This window comes from Leopardus geoffroyi, chromosome C1, assembly GCF_018350155.1.
Source record: "Leopardus geoffroyi isolate Oge1 chromosome C1, O.geoffroyi_Oge1_pat1.0, whole genome shotgun sequence".
Lineage (NCBI taxonomy): Eukaryota > Metazoa > Chordata > Mammalia > Carnivora > Felidae > Leopardus > Leopardus geoffroyi.
The window spans coordinates 70,663,919-70,691,261 of record NC_059328.1 but is presented as its reverse complement, the minus strand read 5'-3'; the positions used below and the strand labels follow the sequence as shown (position 1 = coordinate 70,691,261).

General features: G+C 35.2%; 1 protein-coding gene across 5 annotated transcripts in view; it reads left to right on the top strand.

Moving 5' to 3' along the window:
• TTLL7 (tubulin tyrosine ligase like 7) overlaps positions 1 to 27,343 on the top strand; it is a 145,096-nt gene that overhangs the window by 79,989 nt on the left and 37,764 nt on the right. For all 5 annotated transcript variants that reach the window (XR_006712414.1, XR_006712415.1, XM_045478035.1 and 2 more), the window contains exons 11-18: positions 1,455 to 1,602; positions 1,688 to 1,761; positions 2,781 to 2,916; positions 9,352 to 9,438; positions 14,182 to 14,380; positions 18,260 to 18,465; positions 19,463 to 19,597; positions 22,314 to 22,394. Coding sequence is in view for 3 of the 5 variants with exons in the window: in XM_045478035.1 (XP_045333991.1) it covers positions 1,455 to 1,602; positions 1,688 to 1,761; positions 2,781 to 2,916; positions 9,352 to 9,438; positions 14,182 to 14,380; positions 18,260 to 18,465; positions 19,463 to 19,597; positions 22,314 to 22,394 (1,066 nt within the window). In the remaining 2 variants the exon portion in view is untranslated. The remainder of the gene's footprint in view (positions 1 to 1,454; positions 1,603 to 1,687; positions 1,762 to 2,780; positions 2,917 to 9,351; positions 9,439 to 14,181; positions 14,381 to 18,259; positions 18,466 to 19,462; positions 19,598 to 22,313; positions 22,395 to 27,343) is intronic.

Genomic DNA, 27,343 nt, shown 5'->3' with positions numbered 1-27,343 from the left:
CACTAATATTATGATTAGTGTTATTATTAGCTGGTTGCAGTGTACATGATCATGGATCTCAAATATTGGAATTGCTATTTTGTGGGAAAGCTTTTGGCTCATTATGCAACAAATTTGTTAGAAGTTTAGTTGAAGTGCTTAATGAAGTAGTGAGTCACGTCTGCTTTTATAAGTGTTCAAACAGTGTTTAGGGTGTTGGATTAAAGGACCTCTGAGGTTATTTGAGCCCAGGGATTTTATGAATTCAGTTGATTCCCACTGTCATTTAAAGAACTCTAAATGAGTTGTGGGATGCTTCCAAGCAATTTATTTATTTTAAGTGTTTTCAAGCAGTTAGCAGATGCCTGCACGAGAAGTAGCTTTATATGGAAAGCATTATTGAAAGAAGAGACTGATACATAAATTTGTTTAGAAATTTTCATATGGCCCCTTCTTTTGCTTGATAAAAAATGATTTGCCTAAATTTAACTGATATTTCAATTACCCTAAAAGAAATGAATAGAAGAGATGTAGAAGGTGAAATTTTTGTTTATTTAACTTACACAAGTAGTATGCCCATACATGGTTTTAACATTTACTGTTATCGTATAAGTAGGCCTAATGGTTTTTGTTTTTGTTTTTTGTATGTCATTGTCAGTGATGTTACCAATTTAGGACATAACCTATGGGTGTTTTGGTCTTTTTAAAAGTGAGATATATACAGTTCAAACAGTGAGAAATTTCTAGACTTAAAAATAAAGGAGAGTTGGAATTAATTTTCCTTATTTTTCTTTGTCTTGTTCCACAAAGAGAATTTAGTATAATTCTTAGCATTTACAGCATGTGCTACTGAAGCTTACGTTGCACATGTGCCTTTTCTTCCATCCAGATGGAGTGCTCCATGGACATGTAAATGTGTTAGACTTGTATTTCAAATCTGTGCACTTCTTAATACAATGTTTTACTTACAGTATGGCTTCACATACACCCCAAAGTTCATTTTGTGAGACTATTCTTTTAATCTCAAGGAAATCCAGAAGAATGTAGATTGTTCAGAGTATTCTATCACAAACCCTGGGAGTACAGAACCTCAACTACAGGGAGACCATTATTCAATGGATGATTAGATGAATATGATGTATATGAATATATATATATGTGTGTGTGTGTATATATATATTTAATTTTGGAGAGACAGAGAATGCAAGCAGGGGAGAGGGACAGAGGGGTAGAGAAAGAGAATCTTAAGCAGGCTCCATGCTCAGCGTGGAACCTGATGCAGGGCTTGATCCCATGACCCTGGGATTATGACCTGAGCCAAAATCAAGAGTTGGATGCTCAAATGACTGAGCTACCCAGGTGCCCCTGAATATAATAAACATTGATTCATATTCCCACGTTGTCTCTTCTTTTGCTAATTCTCCTCATAGGAATAAGATCAGGGCTTATTTGAATTCCTATGTTTTATATTTTAGGACCAGTGATAAAAGGAGAAACTTGGCCAAACAAAAAGCTGAGGCTCAAAGAAGGCTTTATGGCCAAAATTCAATAAAAAGGCTCTTACCAGGTTCCTCAGACTGGGAACAGCAGAGACATCAGTTAGAGAGGCGGAAAGAAGAGTTGGTATGAAAATTTTAACAACATACCCACAATTTGAATTGCATAATTCATTGGTCAGATTTTATTTGTAAAATTTCTTCATTTTTAGAAAGAGAGACTCGCTCAAGTACGAAAACAGATCTTAAAAGAAGAACATGAAAATCGACATATGGGGAATTATAGGTAACTGTGTTTCCATTTTCTTATAGATGGAAGAAGTAAAGTGTCAAAACAACTGTTCTACATTTTTTAACCTTTTAGACTTATTTTGAGCACTGTTTGTTTCATTCTTGCTAGCTAGCTTCCTGGATGTTTATATGAGGTCTTTTAAACCTGATACTATCCTGTGGCCTTATTTGCTTATAATGAAGTATTTTGAGAAAGTCAGGTTTCAGGTCTCCTAGTTTTCTTTCTGTCAGTTCAGAGTGATTGCTCTACTTTGGTTAAACTTAGATGTGTCAGGAACCAGGCAAATAGTGAAAATGTTTGAAGGAGGCAGGTGTGAGACGATCCAGAGGAGTGTGGACTGTGTTGAACTGGAACCCTTCCAGAATATCCTTTGACAGGATAAAAGAGGATCCCCCCCCCCCCTTTTTAAATTCCTTGTGTCCCTGGAAAGACTGCCCCACCTCCCAACCATTAACAGAATTAGGAGGATTTGGGGCCACAGAGCTTCTCACACTCTTAGTAAAACATTCTTTCCTGCCTTAACATCCTCAACAGCAACAATGACAACACATTCCTCTCATTCTACCTTTTACTCTGTTCTCTCCGTCAGAGAGGCAAATTCCACCACCCCAAAAGAGAACCTCAGGATTAATGCCTGCATTCTTGTATGTCAGTAGCCACACTATACATGCACAACTTCCAGATTATCGCTCATTACCTGCTCACTCTCATGAAGATCTGTATTCCTTCAATATGCCCAGTTGTAATTTTTATCCAACCACTTCCCCACAAAAACCCTTATGCTATGCCTTCGGGAACTTCATTGTTTAATGACCGTTCTCTAGATAAACTTTAATTTGCGTAGGTAAACAATGACAATTTGTGAATTTCTTATACCTGCGTTCATCGTTATTTCTCGCAACTAGTAAAATGACTGGCAGAGTAAGTGGTCAAAGAGTATCTATGTAATTGACCTTAACTCTTGTACTACGATAGCTTCTTTTAAACACGTTGGTTTGTCTGATTTATTGTAGACGAATTTATCCTCCTGAAGATAAAACTCTGCTTGAAAAGTATGAAAATTTGTTGGCTGTTGCCTTTCAGACCTTCCTGTCAGGAAGAGCAGCTTCATTGCAGCGAGAGCTGAATAATCCTTTGAAAAGGATGAAGGTAAAGGAATGAATGTTTATAAAGAGAAAAATGAATGAAGCCAAACAATATGTTTTTAAAAACAACCCACCTTAGTCCCACATATAAAAACATTTTAGTTTTAAGAGGCATTTCCCTTCTATTTTAACCGTTGGTAGCATTTCATAACCAACCAAGTGATTCAATAAATTAGACGTCTAACAGGACAAATTATGTAGCAGAGAATGTTGATATTATCACATCTATTACAACATGCCTTCTCACAGAGGCGTGTGTATATAACTGAATAAAAAATCCATTGAATTAACCTAGTGGTTTGTGATGCTCTTGTTATTTGGATTGTAACTAACATTATACAGTATTTTTCCCTGATATACTTCATAGACCTGGCATATGGGAAGTAATTAAAACACACACACGCATACACACAGAGTAATCTGTTTACCAAAATGTCTATCGGTTTTCTTTTGTAGCATAATAAACCATTTATTTGCTCATATTCTGTACTCTTGGCTAGTGTCAGTTGAGTGGCTCTTTGTTTTGGCTTACTTGGAGTGAATCATATAGTTGCTTTTATCTGGAAGCTTACCTGGGCTGGAAATGCAGGAGGGTTTCACTCCTATGTCTGCTGCCTCAGTTAAGATAGGTGGAACATCTGGGGAGCTGGCTGGATGTTTCTTTCTCTCTACATGGCCTCTTAGCAGGGTACCCAGATCCCATAATATGGTAGCTTGGAGTTCTAAAAGGAAACATTTCAAGAGGATAAACCCAGTGTGCAAGTGCTAATCAAGCCACTGCTTGCATTGTGCTTGCGAATGTCCCATTGGATAAGTAAGTTTATGTGGACCTATTAAAACTGTTAGTACTTTATATTACTGTCATTTCATTACAGTGATAACCTCCATTGCTTGGATACACTGTTATATTGAGTGATTCAAAAGTCATGATAAAGTTTATTATAGATAGATTTTGCTATGGGCTTTTCACTCAAATTCTGCGACAGAAGGATATAAAGCCACTTTCAATCTGGCTACACCTAAAAGACAGAAGCATAAGGAATAATGTCTACTGCAATGTTCTTTTCCTTTAAAAGTGTTTCTTTTGACATACGCAGATGTTTCCACCATTAGAATTATATTCTGTGGCCCATTTGCTTTTCTTGATCAAGACGTGGGAGACTTTGTTCATTTTCCTTCACCTGTTCTGCACTGTTATTTGTCTCTCCTGTGGACACAGTGTCTGTTTCATCTTGTCATTACTCTGTTCCACAGCCCCACTTTTTCTGCTAGAAAGCCTAGGGATTTTGGAGCCAGATAGACCTACATTCAAATTCTAGTTGCCCATGCAATAATTTTGTAACCTTAGACTAAACTATTTGATCACTAGTTTCCTCATCACTAATATAGTATTGTTAAAACTATACTTGACAGGTTAGTTGTTAAAATAAAATTGAAGTTAATTAGTCTGCGTAAAGTACTTGGCACATAATAAATAGGCTTCAAATCTTAATTCCTGTATTCTTTGGATTCTCCAAAATCTAGTTTAAATGTCACCACTCTGCCTGTCGTATTCCATTGATTTGTGAACCTCTTCTTATACAAATATCATACTATCTGTAGTACTGTTGCTTTTGACTTTTCTAGGTCCTTTATGCTTCCATATAAATTTTAGAATCCACTTGATTCTAGATTTTGATTAATTTTTATATTACAAAGTGGTTGCTGGGATTTTAATTGGGACTATGAGGAATCTGTAAAATAATTACTGGGGAATTAACATCACTGAGTCTTCTGATCCATTAGTATGGTATATTTCTCCATTTACTTGAGTCTTTAATTACTCATCTGTGCTTATAACTTTTGGTATATAATTTTCGCATATGCTGAACTAAATATTTTTTTAAATGTTTAGTTTGAGAGAGAAAGAGTGTGTGAACAAGGGAGGGGCAGAGAGAGAGGGAGAGAGAGAATCCAAAGCAGGCTCTATGCTGTCAGTGCAGAACCTGACATGGGGCTTGATGTCACAAACCTTGAGATCAAGACCGAGCTGAAATCAAGGGTCAGACACTTAACCAACTGAGTCACCCAGTTGCCCCTAATTAAATTTATTCTTAAGTATTTGATGTTTTTGCCACTATTGTCAATAATACAGTTTTCAATTTTTTTCATTTTTAAATTTGCTTCCAGGATGTAAACATATGATTATTTTTGTATGTTGTCCTTATATCTAGTAATTTTTAAATATTGTATTTTTATTAACAGCCACCTCAAATTAATTTCTGGTTTTAATTTGGTTCTTTATTTATATATCTATTATTTATATATTTGGAATATATATTATATATTTGGAAGTTTGTTGCTTAATTTTCATACATTAAAAATTTCTAGTTTTATTTTTGTTAAAAATTTCTAGTTGATTTCATTAGTGTAAGAAAACATTCTGATTTCAATATTATAAAATGAATTGATACTTGCTTTCACTCATAGACTACTTATTTTAGTGAATGTTCCAAGTGTACTTGAAAATAATGTGCTGCTACAGGTATTGGCTATAGAGTTTTATACATGTCATTTAAGTAAGTTTGACTATTAGCGTTGTTCAGATATTCTATATCTTTCCTAATTTTTTTGGCCTACTTGTTCTAGCAGTTACTGAGAGATTGTTAAAACTTCCAACTGTGATTATGGATTTCGTTTTGTCAATTTTTGGTTCATATACTTTGAAGTTATGAAGGTGTTTCTCTAATTCATTTTTTAAAATTTCTTTGTTATAAAGTGCTCATCTTTCTCTTGTCATATTCTGTGTCTTAAAATTTACTTTCTGTGACTAATGTAGCCGCACTAGTTTCTTTCTTATGGTTACTGTTGGAATGACATATCTTCTCCATCTATTTATCAACTCATCTGTGTTCTTATATTTAAGATGTCTCTGGTAAATAGCATGTAGTTGGGCCATATTTGCTTTAAAATTCAGTCTGACACTATCTGTGTCTTGATCATTTCACACATTTACTGGTATTACTGGCTTTGTTTTCTCTCTTACCTTTGTTCTGTATCCCATCTGTTCATTATTCCTTTGATGTTCCCTTTATTCTTTTGGAAAAATCAATTATTTTTTGTTATGTTATTTTATCTTCTCTTTTGGCTTTTTGTTATATTTTTAGCATAATGTTTATAAAAGAAATTACAACATACATCCTTTCATTATAATAATCAACCTTGAATTAAGGACCATAACAATTTCATTTCATTTAGTGACTCCCTCTGACTTTGTGCTGTTAACATATATTTTACTTTTACATATGTTATAAACCTCAAAATACGTTGTTGTTAGTGTTGTCTAAGCAATTGGTGGTCTTTAATAGTTTTCTAACTAGCTTTTCCTATTTATTCACATTTATACCCTTTCTTGTATTCTTCATTTTTTCATGCAGATCCATGCCTCTAACAAGGGTTATCTGTCTTCAGTTTGAAGAAACTTACTTTAGTACTTCATATTCCTTCATATTCCTTTTATTTTATTTTTTTAATAGAAGAAAATTTGGCATACAACATTGTGTAAAGACACATTTACATATTTAATATGAGCCTAGAGCCCAATTCAGACTCTGTCTCCCTCTCTCACTGCCCCTCCCCCACTTGCGGGTGTGCACGTGCTCTTTCTCTCTCCCCTTCAAAAATAGACATTAAAAAAACATTTAAAAAAATTATAAGACATTAAAAATAACAGGAAAAAGTGACCCATAATAAAAAGGAAAAAACACTTTAAAAAGCAGGTCTATAAATGATCGCCATGTTAAAATTAACATACAAGGATTTTAAAATAAATACTACACACATATTAAAGTAAATATAAATAAAATTGATTAAAAATGAATAAAATGAATGGAAGATGCAGAATTTCAACAGAGAAATGAAATTTCAAAAACAATTGAAAATATTTTTTCAAAATACAATCAAATACTGAGCTGAAAAATACAATAAAAAATTAAGAAACGACCAGATAGGCTTATGGCAGACTGGGCAGAGCAAAGATATATCAGTGGAAATTATCCAAACTGAAGCACACAAAAAGATTAAAAAAGGAAAAACAGAACAGAGTTTCAAAGATAGATGGAATGCTGTCCAATGATCTAATATACATGTAATTAGAGTCCCATAAAAAGACAAATACAAAATAATGAAGCAGAAATATCTGAAGAAATAATGGAAGAAAATTCTCCAAAACCAATAGGATACATTAATCCAGAGCTTCAGGAAATTGAGAAAATTACAAGGAGAATTCATATAAAGAAAACTACATGGATACATATGTAGCATAAGTGTGGTGGTGATTAATTTTCTCCTTTTTTTTTTGGTCTGAAATTGTCTTTCATTTTGCCTTCTTTCTTAAATGGTTGTTTGGGTATAGAATTCTATCTTGGCAGGCTTTTTTTTCTTTCAGCACTTTTATAGATGTCTTCTGGTTTCTATTGTTTCTATTCAGAAATCAACCATCATTATTCTTGTTTTCCTTCTGGATGTAATACATCTTTTTTCCCCAGCTGCTTTTTTTTTTTTCTCACTCAACATTTTTACTTTGATGTGTCCATGTGTCACTTTTTCCTGTTATTTTTAATGTCTTATAATTTTTTAAAATATTTTTTTAGTGTTTATTTTTGAAGTGGAGAGGGAGGGAGAGAGTGCGCACGTGAGTTGGGGAGGGGCAGTGAGAGGGAGACACAGAGTGAATTGGGCTCTAGGCTCACAGAGTGAATTGGGCTCTAGGCTCATATTAAATATGTAAATGTGTCTTTACACAATGTTGTATGCCAAATTTGTTTCTATAAAATGAAGTAAAGTAAAGTAAAGTAAAGTAAAGTAAAGTAAAGTAAAGTAAAGTAAAATAAAATAAATAAAATAAAAGTTGAACTAGGTCCAGGCTGGGTTGTAGTAGTTTTATTAGCTTCTTGTTTCAAATGCGTCAAGGATAGACATCACTTATTGATTGTTATAGACCTCATTCTCTATCAGTATCTAAAATCTGTAAGGTTGCAGAGGAGTAGCACTGACTTTTACATACCTCTATCCTCCTACTCCACTACATATTCACTAAAATTGCTGTCAGAGAGACCCAGCTCTGTGGGGCTCCTCTAGATGTTACACTAGCCCACATGACCATCGAAAACTGTTGGATTCTCTTTATCCCACTAGAATCTCTCTGTCTATTATAGACATGGTCTCTGCCCTTCTGTGTGCAGACTATAAAAATGATCCCAAAGTAGAAAGTGGCTGCTCATGTCTGCATACCTACAAGAATTTTCCCCCCTCTGGTATTCAGTTTTTTTTACATTCCTTTTAAACCACAGCTTTCTGATGTCTTTAAAAAAATGTGATTGTTTAATTTATCTGTCTTTTTCTAGCTGCTATAATGAAAGTATTACCTATTATGACCTTTTTTCTCTTAAGCAGAAATAGAACTCTTTGAGTTTCTTTTTCATTATCTTGTGTTGCTGTCATTGGAATTCATTGTAGTATTATTATTTAATCAAAACACTATAACAAAGGTATTTTGGTATTTTAATAGCTAAACTTTATTGGATTGGGATGAAGAGTAACTTATTTTACAAATTTCCATTGTACCATGAGATTTCTATATTTTCAAAAACCTTTTTTTAAGGGACACTGAAATATGTCATAATACATAAGTGAAGATATGATATATTTATAGGTTGAATAAATAACTCAAAGAAACCATAAATTATACCTCTTTCAGTGTAGGTATTATATCATATTTCTCTGGTTTGCTCTAACATCTACTTCAGTATATGGTTTTATAACTTTTCCCTTTGACTTTAAAATGACTCTAGAAGAGCGTAAGAGAAGATACTAGCCCATAGAATGAAAACTTTTGATAAAGATACTCTTTCATAAAGATACTCTTGAGCAATAGTTAAAATAGTTAAATAGTTAAAATAGTTAAAATTTTGAAAGAATTTTCATTAAATTGTGCCCATTAACCAAATACTAACATTAGATTGTTCTAAATGAAATTATTAGGCCAGTCATCAGTTTTCTGCCTGAAGTTGTAATATTATTTTGCACTAATTAAATAGAAATAATTGAAGAAATTGTGCTTTGGAAACTAGAATGTACTTTTAGAAATTTTAAAATGTTCAATAGGCTAATTTATTGAAGTATTGTACTCTAAGATTTTAGTAGTGTACTAGAACCTAAGGATACATTTATTTATGATATTAATACATTATAGATTTCAGGTATGTATTTTTTATATTGCCAGATTTTAGTGAAGTTTTCTTCAAGAGATTTTTTCCATGACCCTTTATTTCTCCTTTGATCTGAGCAATTTTCACTTAATAGTTCTAGGACTCTTTGTTGTACACTATTTTATGGAGATTAATGAACTTGGAAAAATTCTAGAGTTCATTAGTGACCACAATTTTAATTTGTCTTTAAGGAGGAAGATATTTTAGATCTTCTGGAACAATGTGAAATTGACGATGAAAAATTGATGGGCAAGACTGTCAAGCCTCGAGGACCAAAGGTACAGTACCTCTACATTCTTGTTAGTTTCCCTCATTTTTATTTATTTATTTATTTTTATTTTTATTTTTTTTTAACCTTTATTTATTTTTGAGACAGAGAGAGACAGAACATGAACGGGGGAGGGGCAGAGAGAGAGGGAGACACAGAATCGGAAGCAGGCTCCAGGCTCTGAGCCATCAGCCCAGAGCCCCACGCGGGGCTCGAACTCACGGACCGCGAGATCGTGACCTGAGCTGAAGTCGGCTGCTTAACCGACTGAGCCACCCAGGCGCCCCCCCTCATTTTTTTTTAATAGTTTCCCTCATTTTTTTTATTCTTTCCCTAATGCTAGTGAAAACCCTATAAGTTAGGGCCAAGAAGGACTTAGAACTAGTACCTTTATTCTATATTCTGTATTACATTTTTCTCATATCCTAGACTTACAATGATCAGAGATGTGTAGCATTACAGGTAAGGCAAATCATGACTCTGGAGACCCTCATGGGAAGCCCCACTTATCGTTGACCCAGCAACATTGAAATTGTGTTCATTAAAATAGGTATGGTTTCTAGGAATAAACAGGAAGCTGTCATGCAGGCAGAAATGAGCAGGCGGTTGCTTTACCTTCATCTGCTCTTTAGTGATGATAGCTACATGATATTTTTTTTTTTCATATGTCAAAGTCCTTGCTAGTAGAGTAGGAAAATATTGAGTTTGTAAAATCTTGGAAACATTTTTTATTGTTTTTTTAAACTATGTTTTCTGTTTGTTTGTTTTTAGTTTATATTTCTGCAATACAAAGCTATCTCTATGTCCTTACACACATCAGCATGCTCTGTCCTGCTTTTTTCATGCCTCTGGAATGCCTTCCTATTTAAAAAAAATCATTCATTACTTGACTGATTAGAGATCCCCTTCTAATCTAGCTGACCCCTTGCTGCCTCTGTGTAATCTTCCCTCACTCCCCTAGTTAGACTTCCTTCTTCTGCTTCTTCTGCTGTGCCACAAGTAACACTTCGTAGAGCAACTGTAACAGTTGTGTGCATATTTGCTTTAGTATGAATTTGTAAGTTCTTTGAGGGTAGGAAGCGTGTTGTCATTTTTATACCTCTAGCACCTAGTACAGTTTCTGGCACTTAGAAGGTTGTCAAAAACCATTAGTTAAATTTGTTGAATGTGTCCACCAAAACCTTATTGGCTGGTGGAAGAAAAAATAGGTGCACCCAAACCCAGGTATATTGTGGCAAGTGGTGTAATAAAGGGAGAGGAAAGGGCGACACTAACGTAGAGAAGAAAAGGATTGGTAGACTATGAATGTCCTCGTAAAGGAAATGCCATTTAAACTGGGTCTTGAAAAATGAGTAATGCTTTAATCTTTTAAAAGCAGGAGAAGGAGGGGCACCTGGGTGGCTCACTCCGTCGGTTAACCATCTGACTGGCTCTGGTCATGATTTCACGGTTCGTGAGTTCAAGCCCCATGTCAGGCTCTGTGCTATGAGCACAGAGTCTGCTTTGGATCTTCTGTCCCCCTCTCTCTCTCTGCCCCTCCCCTGCTTGTGCTATCTCTATCTCTCTCGCTCTCTCTCTCAAAAATAAAATAAACATTAAAAAAAAAAAAGAGCAGGAGAAGGATGTTCAGGGTAGAGGAAATATTTAAGGCAAGGACATGGAGGTGTGACATTGCATAGAGTATTGGAAAGAAAAGAAAGAATTTGGAATGACTCAAATGGAAGATTCCTGAGGAGTAAAACAGTGCAAGATGAATCTGGTAAAAAATATGTATCTGGTGGACAGCAGAGACCTTGGATCTTAGGCACCATTCTTCTGAAATATGTACTTTATACTGAAGAATTGTGGAAGATGTTGTTGATAATGCCTTTTGAACAGATATATTTTAGACTATCTGTAAAAGTGAATAGTTTTTAAACTTTATGTATTAATTATTGCAATTCAGCAAACCAGTTATGAGACAACTCGGGGACACAATATTTATGTTAGAACGACAAATGCAAAGGCCCTGAGACAGCCTTCTACTGTCATATTTTTCTTTGTGTCATCAAATAAGGCTTCTCATTCAAATAAAAATATAAGCTCCTGGAGGGCAGAATTCATATGATGTATTTTTTTCAACCCCTCTTATTTCTAGGCAAGTGGTGGAAACTACCTGTATTTGTTGAAATGAAATGAATTGGTTGGTTTCTGTAGTTATTAATGTCAGTAATATTTCCAAGTGGTTGAAAGCTGCATAATCGGTCTGAAGTAAAAGCATTTTTATAACTTTTAACTTTATGTACACTGAGGGTCTGGGCTGAGCCAAACTTCAAAGCAGGCTTTCCTTTTTAGAGGGATGACATCACAGGGACGCCTGGGTGGCTCAGTCGGTTAAGCCTCCAACTTGGGCTCAGGTCATGATCTCGCGGTTTGTGAGTTCGAGCCCCACGTCGGGCTCTGTGCTGACAGCTCAGAGCCTGGAGCCTGCTTCGGATTCTGTGTCTCCCTCTGCCCCTCCCCTGCTCACACTCTGACTCTCTCTGTCTTTCAATAATAAAAAAACGTTAAAAAAAATTTTTTTAAAGGGATGATATCACATGCTACACATTAATTTCCAGTGTGTTTATAGTAGAAGAATAATTGAAGATAGTGCAGGTTAAATGAAATGCGTACTAGGAGAAATAATAATTTTCCCTTCTTTGAGAAACTAAGAAATATTAATTAACGATATAAATAATAAATACCACATAAAGTATTAGCTATTAGCATTGTTCTTTTTTTTTTTTTTCCAGCTGAGTGGTAGGGACACAAATATTTGTTTTACTAATCTTTCTGCTATTTATATATTTTTATGTCTGGCCCAATTCATAATAAAATTGGACATAAAAATAAGTAGTATGGTTTGAGTCCTAAGTCAATGCCACTTTACAGATTCCATTTTGTAATTAAGGCACTGTTCAAACTTTATGCTGCTATGACTTCTTATGAATTATTGCTTGAACAGTGTGTTGGTCAAAAAGTCCCAAGTGCACATATGACACAAAGGTTCAGCTGTCTGCTTCCCCTTGTGATTCTTTATAGGATCAAATAACTCATTACGTAGTCAGCTCTTTAAGAAACGTTAAAGCTGTTTGCCTACATGAAAGAGGGCATTACTAGCAAGCCCGGTCGTGCCAGTGTTTCTTCTGGTTCTGTGAGACTTCTGAAGAAACATGTTTCCTGTAGAATCCATATTCCCCAGGACTGTCAGAATGTTTGATGATTGTGTACTAGTCAGTGTTTGCATATATATCTCTTTGAACATTGCCAGTGCTCAGTAAATATTAGACTATCAAAAGGAAAGCATACTTTGAAATACAGGTTGGTACCTTAGCGTATGAAATTACTTTCCTGCTTTTGTTATTTTTCATCCTGTGGAAAGCCAGTAACTTTAAGAGGATCATGCTTTGGCTCACTGTGTATTCCAGGCACTTCATGAAATGCTATTTCTCTCTTTATCTTTCATCCTACACTGATGCACAAGAAGATATACCTTGATATTTCAGTGAAATCCCACGGTAACCAAGGATTTCATTATGGTGTATGCTAACATCAAAGCATTTTTGTTTAACAGAGAACAAGAATCTAGTATACAACTACAGGCACCTTTCCCAGCAGGAGTAAGAGGCATATGGTTTGTATAATAAATAGCCTCCTAAAATGACTAAGTCAGAAAAATGTCTTGTTCTTGGTTGTGCACATTCTTTCTGAAGTGAAGCTGTCCCACTTTCCTTTTATTCCTTCAGCTGGCATCATTGGAGACATATTGATTGGGAGGTTGGGAGACAAGTAATTCTAATGGAGATTTTGGAACATAATACCATTTTGAATCATTACAGATTTTCCCTTCTTCTTGGCACCTGTCCTCCAAAAATGCATGCCATATTGATTTTTACATTATATTATTATTATTTTTTTTTATGTAGCATGGGCAATGAAAAGCAGTGTTACTCCATTATGGCCAGACCTATATGTCATAGTTAGAAATGAGAAAAGACAGGAATTGTTCATGACCAATATGGAAAGTAGATAATTAACTAAAAATTTTTATTTGTGAAAATATCCACAGCAAATTAGACATGTGAGGAATACCTTGCTTCTTGTTACACGTTATCTGAGTGGATAGGCTCATAGACTCTGTTTTATGATGTGACCTTACTCGACTTACAGTGATTTATGTTACTTTACTTATAGTGGTTTAACTGGCTGCTGCTTTCTTACCCTTTTTTGCCTCTCTTCCCCTTGCCTCTCTCCTTCTCTCTTTCTCTCTCTCTCAGAAGCAACATACATTCACACACACACAATTATTGAGTGACTCTGAACATCAGTGGTACAATAAAAGTACATCTTCGTGTTTTGATGAGTACTAAGTAATCTCTTTGTATGGAATGAAGAAAAGTGGTTATGCAGAATGATTATGTTTCTGATTTTTATATTTTCATATCAAATATTTTCTTTTATTTTGTTATTCTGTGTGAATACTCTGGTCATTTATTCAAATCATGCAGAAACAGCATTCTCCTCGTTATGACTGAACTGTATCATTAAAGAAGGAATATTTTGCAGAAACGAACAATTAGTGAATAGCACTGTAGCAGTCATACTTGGGGGATTATCAGGCTTTTGTGAAAAGCAGCAGGCATAAACAGGAAATTAAAAATAGTAGCTAATCATGCTAATAGTTGTTAATTTTTTGAATTCTAACAGAATAACACATTTCCCTCTATTTTAGCCTCTGTCCTCCATGCCTGAGAGCTCTGAGGTAATGAGAAGACAGAAATACTATAGCAGTGACAGCAGTTATGACAGCAGCAGCAGCTCTTCGGAATCAGATGACAATGAAAAGGAAGAATACCAAAATAAGAAAAGAGAAAAACAAGTTACGTATGACCTGAAACAGTCCAACCACTACAAGTTAATTCAACAATCCAGTAAGTTAATTTCTTCTAATTTAGTTGTTCTATGAAGAATTATGGAACTGAAATTACTGAACTCAATAAAAGACCTTGGGCCAAATGAACCCTTGTCGTGTGTGAGGAGACCTGGATTCTATCCCGCTTCCTTCCCTAACCGGACCTGGGCACAACCCACAATCCCTTTCAGGCTCTGTAGATAGAAAACAAAAGGTTTGAGTCAAGGATCTCTTACAGTCCATTGTCTTATATTTCATAGTTTTTGTTAAGTGCTAGATTTTTGCATGGATTTTATAAAACGTGCCTCATGGCTGCTAATCTGCTAATTCATTCTCTTTTAAGAGAGAATTCTCTTTTAATTCATACTCTTTTAAGACAGTATGTTCTCTCATTCCATTCCCCATTTTCCCTTCCTCCTGGTCACCCATTTTAGTTTAAATTCTCACCTATAAAAATGTGTATCTCTCTAGGCATTTGACTTGATCATCAATTCTGTGAGCCCACAGAATTGTGAAATAGTTATTTGTTCCCTCATTTCCATCAGGGCTAAACACTTATGTGAGGGCTTTTGGGATGCAGCAAGTATTCAGGAGAGTAGCCGACCAGCTGCTGTGTTGTCTTCTTTCTGGTTTCTTCTTTTCTCTTTCTTCTTTTATTTCTTTTTACAGTTTCTCTCTCCTCCATTCTGTCGTTCATTCCTTCCTTGATTTCAGAGGTGTTCACAATTCTTCTTTCATCCCCAAATGTCCAGTGTGGTATTGCTCTTTTCCCAGGCTCATTGGATACTCCAGTGCAGGGCTTTTCTTAACTCCCATCTCTGCTGTCTCTCCCTTGTTCTCTGTTGTCCCAGGGCTCTACTAAAGGGACCAGTTCAGTCATGCAGTAAACACAACTGTGAGCCTCTGTTGATCTCCAGCAATGGTTTGTTTAATATGTTATTTCCCTGGTATCGAGTGGATTTTAAACCTGGCCTTCCATACTTTGGCACATAACATAAGGAATACAGCACATGTATTCCTCAGAGCTATAGAAATCCTAGCAACATATTCTCTACGCTATCCTCTGTCGACTCATGCTCTTAGGAATGCACACCTTAAGCTTAATGTTTTAATTATTAAGTTTAATTAAATAATAATAAATAATTAAATGTTTAATTATTCTTTTACCAAATTACCATGAAGATTTTTAATGGTGTTTCTTTTCTTTTTCCTTTTACTGAATTACTCCATAAATATACATGCTAATATATGTCCTGTCTTTGAGAGTTTATGTGTTTGGAGGGAACATAATGCATTATGTTCCATTTCATTTATTTAATTACTCATTTAAGATGTTTATTGAGCACTTGTTCTAGAGTTTGCAAGCTATTTTATCAATTACTTCCTTTTTTTCTTAAAGACGCCTTAAGTACTTTCAATATGTCTATACGTAAGGAGGGCTCTGTTTCTCTTTTGGAAGCTGACATTGTCCTGCCTAGATTTCATCAGTTTTTTTTTAAAGCCCTCTTCAGTTGCTTAAGGTGTGCATTCCTAAGAGCATGAGTCGACAGAGGATAGTGTAGAGAATATGTTGCTAGGATTTCTATAGCTCTGAGAGTGTTCTTTGTTCTCAGACCAACAGGCTAATAAATTGAGATCAGAAAAATAGTGTATTAAAAATGTTTTTAAGTGTGAATTCACATTTTTTTTTTTAATTTTTTTTTTTTTTTCAATGTTTATTTATTTTTGGGACAGAGAGAGACAGAGCATGAACGGGGTAGGGGCAGAGAGAGGGAGACACAGAATCGGAAACAGGCTCCAGGCTCTGAGCCATCAGCCCAGAGCCTGACGCGGGGCTCGAACTCCCGGACCGCGAGATCGTGACCTGGCTGAAGTCGGACGCTTAACCGACTGCGCCACCCAGGCGCCCCTGAATTCACATTTTAAACATAGCTTAATTCAGTTACATATCTTTTTCTTTATTAGTTATATTTTATTTTTATAGTCATTAGGAATTACCTCAAAGGTTTAAATTTGTTTTATATTCTGTCTTTAATATTACACTAGGGAATAGCCACAAACGCTCCTTGAGGCTTCTCTCCAAAGTAATGCTAATGACGGAGGACAAAATCCAGGTTATGTGTAACATTTGTTAACTTAGGAAATTCAAACTTGCTATAGTTTCAGAGATATATTTTGGGTTGATATAAGATGTTCATAAATGAAAAACGATATGAAATGTTTTCTCACATAATTTGTGTATGCAAGTTATAACCATTTTTTGTTTATCTACTTATAGGCATGTCTAGTGATTTAATTATTCTGTCTGAATTTCCAGTGTGTGCAGGGGAAAAATGGGAATCTGTGGTGATTCAAGAGAAAGGATATTCTTCCTTCTGCACCTGTGATCAGGTTATACAGGTCCAAACTGTCACCTTAAGCCCTCAAAGAGAGCAGGACCAAGGCGTAGGAGTAGCACACACTTTTGTGTGTTTTCTTGGTAGAAGGTTGAGCAGTGGTGTGTTTTCCACACAGCCCTTTTCTAGAAGCATAGTCCTTTCCAAAAAAAGATACAACTTTCAAGTTCAGAAGAAAGTTAATAGTTAGAAAAAATGGAAGTTTTTTTTTTAAACACCTTTTGTAATAAGCTTTAATGAGTATACTTTCTTGTACTTTCCAGAACCACATGGTTTTATGCTTATCGTGTACTCAAAATATCCATTAGAAATACATCCCTAAATATAAGGTTTATGTCCATTGCCTTTATAAAGGTTTAAATTTTTTTCAACAGCTAATGAAGAGAATTATTTGGGTATTCAACCTGCCTTCATGTGAGTTTTATTAAATTATTTAATTAGTGAAGACTGATATATTCCCCAAGCAGAGAGAAAATATAGAACAGAGGGTATAAAGAATATATGAACTAAAAAGGATATAAATGTATACTATTGAGTAATATTCTATTTCCTTGTGCAAGGAATCAAAATTTACCTGGAACAGTTGGTTCTCTTTCATAAATGGTCTCAATATGCATTGGGGAAGATATTCTATGGTTTTCCCTAGTTTGTTCTGATAATCCTCTAGATCCAGACATTTTTTTTCTTGACTTAAATATTTACTATGGGAATTTAAACCTATTTTTTTTTTCTGTCCTGTGAATAAAAAGACTATCTGTCTAGTCCCACTCTTGTAATAACCAATTATATACTTAAACTCCATTAGGATAATCTTTATGTTTTTCTTCTGTTTTATTTATTTATTTTTTTCATGGTTTCTGAAATATAACATCCATTTATCCTGGCCACTCTCTAGACTCCTTTGCATCCCTCCCTATGAATCTTGCTATAAAGTATTCTATTTTTAACCTATACACAGATTATTCTAATAAATTGTCAGTCTAATCCAAAGATAGTAGATGGCATAATGCTTTAGAAAGAGGGAGGACACTGATGTTATGTAGGTTAGGACTTAAACCTGAGCTTTGCCATTTTCTCATCATGTGGCCTTGAGAAAGTTCTTCCTCTGAACCTCCAGGGGATGGAAATTCCTACTTCAGAGGGTTTCTGTGAGGATTAAGATAAAAGTGTATCACCAGGCAAGATGCCTGGCTTATAGAAGATGCTCCATAAATGTTAGTTTTCCTTCCTTCTGGTTCTTTTATGTCACATTTCAAGAACAGAACTGTTTAAGAATTGTTCTCATGGTTGCCATTCTTCATACATGACAGGGGTTCTGCACCAAATTTACTGTTTATATTGAAGAATTAACTTCAAACTCATTCTCATGATGATGTCTATGTTTTTTACATTTATGGCCATCCTGCTACCATGTGGTCTAATTGTTAGTTTAAATAAACCCAATGAAGTGGGAAACTTCTAACTGGCTACTGTACTATCATCCCTCTTCTCCATCATAATAGGCTCTATTAGGCGTTCAGTCAGTTGCCCTCGGTCCATCTCTTCTCAATCACCTTCCAGTGCAGACAACCGGCCGTTTTCTGCTCAACAAATGATATCGGCATCCCGGCCGGCTTCAGGGTCTCGGTCGCATTCCTTAAACCGTGCTTCCTCCTACATGAGGCATCTGCCTCACACTAATGAAGCCAGCTCTACTAACTCTCAGATGGTAAGTCATCTATTTCACTCCGAGATTACAGGAAGCACTACCCTCAGGATTTAGGTGGTAAAGGGATCATTGGGGAGGAGGACAGGTTGAACCTCAGATCCTTTCTATAATTCAACTCATGGTCTTCTGGAATTTGAGTTATTCATCCAACTTAGCCTATAACTTAGTATGAGTTCTTCAAAAGCAGACTCTACTATATCGTAGAACTTGAGGATGGACACTGAGAATAATGTTTTATGTCCATTTGCTGATGGTCTAGGGTAATTTTGTTGAAAATCATCTGAGTAAATGTATCACCTGGCAGTGTATTGTGCAGTATATATGTAAATTTGGGGGAATTTGTTGGATAGTAAATTTCCTTAATGGGATGATTGATTAATAGGTTAAAAAAAAAACAAACCATTGATAACTTATCCTTAGGCTACTGAAGTATAACATAGTTCATAATGTTTTCTTCATGTTAACATACAGCATGTTCCCTCCTTAGCACGAATCCCAGAGATTCAGTGTTAAGGAGGTCAGTGAACTTATTTTGCAACCAGGCGTAGTTGTAGGTGCTCAAATAGATATCTTGAGGCACCTACACATAGGCCAGGGATTTATTTGTTTATTTAATGTGGATTATGTTCCTAAAGAGAAAAGTCTAGAAAGTATAAATGGATGAATTTCATTTGGTAACTATCAATAATTATTTTTTCTAATCAAGAATTGCATAAGGTATATGGAACAAATGGAACTGACCAGGAAGTCTTTTTTAAACACTTACATTTTATTTTAGTGTTTTGTGCTAAATAAACTACAACTGTGTGGAAGTGTGAAAGACATTCTTGGAAAATCATATCCATTTAATCCTAAGAATAAATGTAAAAAAAAATTTTTCTTTGTGTTATTTTTTTAAATTAAAAGTGCATCATTTTTACCTAGAAATATCTTTCAGATTATAGTGGCACAATGAAATAAGACCCCCTCCAAATATCTGTATTCTTTCAAATTTAAGAGTGAGTCTTTGCGGCAACCGAGAACAAAGGAACAAGAAGACCATCTAACAAGTCAGACCTTATTTGTCCTCAAGGACATGAAGATCCGGTTTCCAGGAAAATCAGATGCAGAATCATTACTTCTGATAGAAGATGTGAGTATTTAACGTATGAAATTCCAAGGTGGTTGCACCTTTTTATTGTTCTTCTTAAAATATTAAAATTTATTTCCTGATAGCATCATTCTGAATATCATGGTAAACTTAATGTTCTTTTCAACCTCCACAAGCTTTAGAAAATACAGGGGTTATTTTAATTTTTATGATTTATGAGCAGTGAGATCACCATATCAATAAAGCAGAATATCTTTTAGCGTATAGTCCTGTTTTAATATTAAAATGATGAAATTGCCTCATAAGTGAGAATAATTAGTGTTAAATAATTACTGTTCGTAATGATGAAAAAAATACCAAGTTAAGCCTCCTTCTGTAAAGATTTAGAAGGATCTAACATGGAAGGAATTGTAATGAAAAAAGTAGGGCCCTCAGTATAAAATATCAAGAATATTTGAATGTGGCTCCTTGAATGGTTTTGGTTTTGGTCAGATTTTGAAATGGCTTATGTTGGGGCTTTTCTTGTTATAAACACATTTGCACCACCCAGTGGAACATTCTAAAATGACACAGTCCTAAAATTCATATTAAAGTCAAGGGCTTTTACTTACTTCTATTTTAGAAAGAATGTCCAACTTTTAGATATTTCTGGTGAAAGAGCATTTCTTCAGTCACAGATTAATTTCATTTAAACATCTATTTCAAATTGACATGCTTAGATAGTCCCCCAGTAACAGAAGGCTGTTTTCTGGTTTCCCTGTTCTGTTTGGTTTGGTTTTGGTTTTGGTGGGTTTTTGTTTTTTGGGTTTTTTGTTGTTGTTGTTGCTGTTGTTGTTGTTCCAGAGAAGAAGACACCATCTAGTGGCCAGTTGTAGGATAAGAACCACAACAATGCACTTGGCCTTTTTCATGTTTTAGCATTACTTTAGACTTATCTAAAGGAACTGTCTAGAAACAAACAAAATAATAATAAAAATTTAGCTTTCTTAGCTAAAAAATTAATAGTGGCAATTTCTATTTTGTAATCATGACATAGTTATAAGCAAAACCCCCCAAGTATTATTCATTGTATTGTTATATATATATTTTAAAAAGTGAAAATGATATCTTGCTTACAAAGATATTTGTTACATTGAGGAAAAAGGAGGAAAAATGAACATTAACTATAAAGCTTTATGTACATTTGTTTTTATTTACATATTAATCTTATTCAATCAAGTTCTGGGTAAAAACAAAGTTTTTATACATAAATTTTACTTAGAGATATTAGCTACATACCACCCTTTTGAATTAGGTAGAAGAAAAATTAGAGAGTAGAACTAATATTTGTGGCTGATGTGATTATTTTATAAAGAATATATATGGGCTTATAGGGACACCTGGGTGGCTCAGTTGTTTAAACATCCAACTCTTGATTTTGGCTCAGGTCATGATCTTGCAGCTGTGCGATCGAGCCCCACTTCCAGCTCCATGCTGGGAATGGAGTCTGCTTAAGATTCTGTCTTTCCCTCTCCCTCTGCCCTTCCCCCGTGCACATGCACTATCAAAACAACAAACAAAAAACCAAGAAAACAAAAAATAGAGAGTATAAATAAAATGTAACGAATAATTCTATAAGACATTAGACTGTTTACTATATGTTCACCATACGCAGCAAATATTTTAATCTGTTTGCTACAGTATATATTACTGGAATATATATTTAGAAATTTTGAAGCTTTGTACCAATAAAAACCCAATAAACAAATCAAAGGGATAATAGATTATATGGGCTATCTTTTAATGTGTTGTTCTATATTCTGTTACTATGGGTGCTGTGTAAATAGAGCTCTTAAAATTAAAATGGAAAATCTGTGTTTTGGGCTTCTTCCCAAATCTTATGTACCTCAAGACATTTGACTTTCATTTATTAGAGACTGTGTGCTTTTTTTTTTTTTTTATGAAATTTATTGTCAAATTGGTTTCCATACAACACCCAGTGCTCATCCCAAAAGGTGCCCTCCTCAATACCTATCACCCACCCTCTCCTCCCTCCCACCCCCCATCAACCCTCAGTTTGTTCTCAGTTTTTAAGAGTCTCTTATGCTTTGGCTCTCTCCCACTCTAACCTCTTTTTTTTTTTTCTTTTCCTTCCCCTCCCCCATGGGTTTCTGTTAAGTTTCTCAGGATCCACATAAGAGTGAAAACATATGGTATCTGTCTTTCTCTGTATGGCTTATTTCACTTAGCATCACACTCTTCAGTTCCATCCATGTTGCTACAAAAGGCCATATTTCATTTTTTCTCATTGCCACGTAGTATTCCATTGTGTATATAAACCACAATTTCTTTATCCATTCATCAGTTGATGGAGATTTAGGCTCTTTCCATAATTTGGCTATTGTTGAGAGTGCTGCTATGAACATTGGGGTACAAGTGCCCCTATGCATCAGTACTCCTGTATCCCTTGGATAAATTCCTAGCAGTGCTATTGCTGGGTCATAGGGTAGGTCTATTTTTAATTTTCTGAGGAACCTCCACACTGCTTTCCAGAGCGGCTGCACCAGTTTTAGACTGTGTGCTTTTAACAGCAAAAAAGAGAAAAACTTTGGATTCAGATGGCATGTCTTTATGAAAGTAAACATTCTTTGTTGCAAGTAATATTACGGTGCTTCCATTTCACAAATTAATAATATTGGTTTCACCCCATTTATTTCTCTTTTGTTACTTTTAAGGAAAATTTTAGATTAAGTTTCTTAATCTTTCTCTCCCAAAACAGATCATTGATAACTGGAGGTATCATAAAACAAAAGTGGCTTCATATTGGCTCATAAAATTGGACTCTGTAAAACAACGAAAAGTGAGTAATTCCAAAAATAGTTTTGCCCTTTGGGATTATGTATTAAGATCATTCATCCATATCCATAATCAAGCTATATACATCTTCATTTGTTTACTCATTTCTTCCACAAATATTTGTTGCACACCTACTGTGTTTCGGGCACTGTTCTAGGTTCTGAGGATAAAAAAAGTGAATTTAAAACAAGCCCCATGGTCTCATAGAGCTTATATTTTAGTTCAGGTGTTTGATAGTAAACAATATATAATAGAATGAAGGGCAATTCTACTGGGTAAGTACCTGAAGTAGGGTAAGTACCTGAAGAAAAATAAATCAGAGTGAAAAAAGAAAGAAGGTAACATGGGAGCAGAGACCTTAATGAAATGCTACTATGCAGATAACTGCAGTTACAATGTATCAATCAGGCAGAGGGAAGAGCAGATACAGAGGGCCTGAGGTGGATGTTAGCTTAAGGTGTCCCTGAAGCATAGAAAGACCATTTTATTCCCTTATTTACAGGATCATTGGCTTGTGTTGGTCAACAGTGAGTGAGGGGTGGTGAACGCTAAAGTTGGGTATATGGGCAAGGGTCAGATCACAACTTCATGGGCTGTCTAAAGACTTTGGATTTTATTCCAAGTAAGGGGAAGCCACTGAAAATTTTGAGCAGAAGAGGTATACAGTCCATGTACTTTTTGTAATCTAGAAGATGGAAAACTGTGGGTAAGTTGATAATTAAAATGAAATAGGCCAGAAGCAGATTAAAGTATTTATAAGATACCTATAAATAAATACTTATTTATAAATACTTATAAAGTGTTTATACAATATACTTATAATACATGATAAATGTGACATTTTAAAGACTTGAAGAAATGACATTTTCCCCCCAAAATGATACTGAAGCAATTGGCTACCTCTTTGTAAGAAAATTAAGTCAGAGTCTTATCTCTCACCATATGCAAAAATAAATTGCAGATAGACTGCAGTTTATATGTAAAAAAAGGAAAATATTAAAAGTTTTAAGGAAAAGGATATGCTTATAACCTTAGAATGGGGGAACCACTTCTTAAGAAAGACTTTAGACCCAGAAATCTTAAGGAAAATACTGACAGATTTGATTACATGAAAATTTAAACCAAATTAAAAGGCAGAAGCTGTGAGGGGCATGGGAGGAGGGGTGTGGAGGAAGACAGATATTTGTAACACATAAAACACAAAGTAATACCAATAAACCAAAACTTTCTACAAATCAACCATCAAAAGACAAACTATCCTATAAATATTAATAAATAAAATGGCAAAGTACATAAAAAGGCCATGAAAAGACAATTTATGAATCTTCAAATAGCCAATTAACATGTAAATAGATCCTTGGCCTCACTAATGATGAAGGAAAAGCAAGTAAAAGCCATCGTATTAGCAAAAATTAATCAGACAGATAATATCCAGTGATGGAAATAGTATGGATAAAGGGCCTTTGCTATATCATTAGAGGGAGGATACATTGATACAACTCCATAGACAGGTGATTTGCAGTCTCTATTAAAATTACAAATGTTCATAACCTTGATGCAGCAAAACCATTACAGCATTCTATCCAACAAAATAATTGTCTGTGTATATGAAAGATTTACATGTGTGAGCATTCATTGCAGTGGTATGTGTGAAAGCAAAACATTTGAAGCAGCCTAAATATCTTATCAATAAGTTTATGGTTAAACATAGTGCATCCACACTATTCATTTTCATTAAATTGAATACTATTCTGGAATCATAGGTCTTAACCTGAGAGATAGCATCAGATTATGGCTAGTAACATACGAAACAAACATACATTAGTAAAATCAGCCAGTGGTAACTAATCATGAGTGAAAGGATACAATCAGTAAGGTGTCACCCGAAGGCCATGAGTCCATCCGCTATCAGGCATCCCTTTTCACACGTCCAGAGGCATTCTGGCTTCAGAGTGATCAGTGCCAAGTACGTGTGGTTCACCTGCGTACGGAGGGAGCCTTCCATATGTGGGTGGCCTTCATTTTTCTTCTCCATTAGTCACCCATGTAGTCTTTGTGACTAACTTCTGTTCTCCAGTCAGCTGAAATAAAAAGATTGATTTACTATGAATGTTGTCCGATAGAACTTTCTGCAAAGATGGTAATATATGCTATATTTGTGATATCCAAAGGAGTGGTCACAGACACGTATGGCCATTGAGTGAGCATTTAGAATGTGGCTATTGTGACTGAGGAACTAAACTTTTAATTTAAATTTAAATTTAAATAGCCAAATGTGTCTAGTGGCTACTGTAGTTGACAGGGTGGATCTAGACAGATCAGGGTAGCTTTCTAATATGTTCTTAGATAAGAACTTTCTCAGTTATCTTCCTGCTGAGAAATTCCATTAAAGGGTTTGCAAGAGTGTCCAGTAAGGTCGTGATCGCCTTGGGCATCTCGAAGAAGGAGCACCTCTGTCAACTTGTTCCCTTCTATATGCCATCCAAAAGGATATCAGGATAGTAAATTAAACAAACGTGTCATGTCGTACAATAATATGTGTTGTCCCATTTTAAGTGACTTATGTGTGTATACTATTTTAAAAATATATATCTAGCATAAAAAATTTTTAAAAACTAGGTACCAAATTGTTGAGAGGATATATTTCTAGAGGGTAGACTTATTGAGCCATAGGAAGGAAAGAGGTGACATTTGCTGTCATTCTTACCTTTTTTGTAGATTTCTATACTTTTTTCAAGTTAAAATAATCTTTTCAAAAGTGGCAGAATGACAGGGAGACACAGGCATTCCTGTGAAGCCTGTCTGGATTCCCCTACAATCACGTGTTATGTTTCCCTATTCTAAATCTTCATGGCACTTTGTACTCAGTTGTATTTATGATCTGCCTTGAGAGATTTTTCTATTAATTTTTCCCCACTTCTCTAAAAGCCAGGTGCTTGTCTTACTTTGTAGTTACCTGTAGGAAGCTTTCTGTAACCACTTAGTAAGTTGATTCAATTCTAGGTTCTTTTATGAACTCTGTCAATGGCAAGCTCGCTTCTCTCTGCCTCCTCCTTTCTTCACTAGTGATGTGTGTTTATTTGAAAAATTTTTTAACATTTATTTATTTTTGAGACAGAGAGAGACAGAGCATGAATGGGGGAGGGTCAGAGAGAGAGGGAGACACAGAATCCAAAACAGGCTCCAGGCTCTGAGCTGTCAGCACAGAGCCCGACGCGGGGCTTGAACCCACGGACCGCGAGATCATGACCTGAACCGAAGTCGGACGCTCAACCGACTGAGCCACCCAGGCGCCCCGATGTGTGTTTATTTGAACAGCAGCTACAAATGAGGACGCCATTCTGTTTTTTCACGTGTGATTTGAGAAGGTCTGATAAACATTGTAGAGGATGATCAGAGGATGTGTGTGAATAGTAATGACTTTTGTGAACTGGAAGAAAACTATTTCACGTTTTAGGATTGTTATGTTCAATTTGGTTTATAAATTTTGAGTAAAATTAAACAATTGCTTGTAAATTTACTTGCAAGTACTTTTGCCAGTACATCTACTTCTCCTGTACTGATGTCCTCTAAGAATATTTGGAGTGAGTTGTGTTTGTGTAGCCCTTTCCTTCATTTCCCAGATGTGTAGCCACATGTCCATGTTTGTCATACACTGTCATGTTACAGGAGTGGAAGCGCCAGTGTGAGGGGACAGAATTTTTTAATACAACTTAACATACCTAGGTATCCTTTCTTTGAGCCCTTTGGTGGCTTCTTCCATTCTGGCATAAACCAAAGGTACTCTGTGTCCTCTATGCTTGTAAAAAGTAGTAAGACGTCCCATCTTCAATGCACAACGTGTTACAGTCCCATAGCTTACACTACCCAAGCAGTTACAGAAGTTCTGCAGAAGGTAATTTAATACTTGTGTTTTTGGCAGAAGAATCTGTAGCTGAATATTGACTCTAAGAGAACAGAAAGGGCTGATCTTAGCTAGAGCAAGTTTATCCTGCCACGTGGCCTGCTTTCAAGGAGGCCCTGAAAGATGGCTCAGGAATAGTAGGCCTAGGCTATGATGGAAAGGAAAAGGCCAGAATTTACACATCTACAACTTGTTTGCAACAATTTTTCGTGGTAATGTCATGATCACTGCGTTTCTTTCTCTTCCCTCAACCCTTTTTTTTAACACACTGTTTTTCCAAAACAAACTCTAATTTCTCAGATACATCATGAAAGGTGAAGTGCTCCTGGGAAAAGAAACAGAAGGCAGCTCTCAGCAGCATTTGTCATGTGATGACACTCTCCCCCTCACTGCCAGGGCCACTGAGGAGCTGTCACCCATGAGGAATTATTGGGATAATAAGGAAATGAATTTTTGTAAAATTTCTCCTTTTTGTAAAATGTACCCTGCCAAATGTATGTGTTCTTTCACCCATGCCCACAAAATAAGCATAAAAAATACACATACCATGAATGCAAATCTTAAGGCCAGCCAACGGTGGAGGTCTTGAGCTCTAAGAGACATAAATACAGAGTTTTTAATTGGGATTTTTTTTGTTGTTGTTTTTATGTTTTGTTCATTTAATCAATAGCATTAGAATGAATGAAGTGAAGTACTTAAAATTTAGCCCAGATAGGATAAGTACAGAGATATATTATAAAATAATCATTGGGACAAACTTAAATATGTTTGTCTGCTCTAGTTGTATATATGTATATGTATATATTATAATATATAAATACTTTGTCTCTACCTCTTCCCAATCTTGTTTTGTTTCAAATGAAATCAAGAGGTAAAGTGAGATAAGAGAATGACTGAAATATTTTTTTTCTTGCAACAAGAAAGCCAGTATAATAATGAGTTGAAAGGTACATTGAAAAAAAAATAAGCTTTATATGTTGATAAGGGGCAATATTAGATAGTGGAAAGAGGTACTGGACTTGTAGTCATGTGGATTTGAGTTAAATACT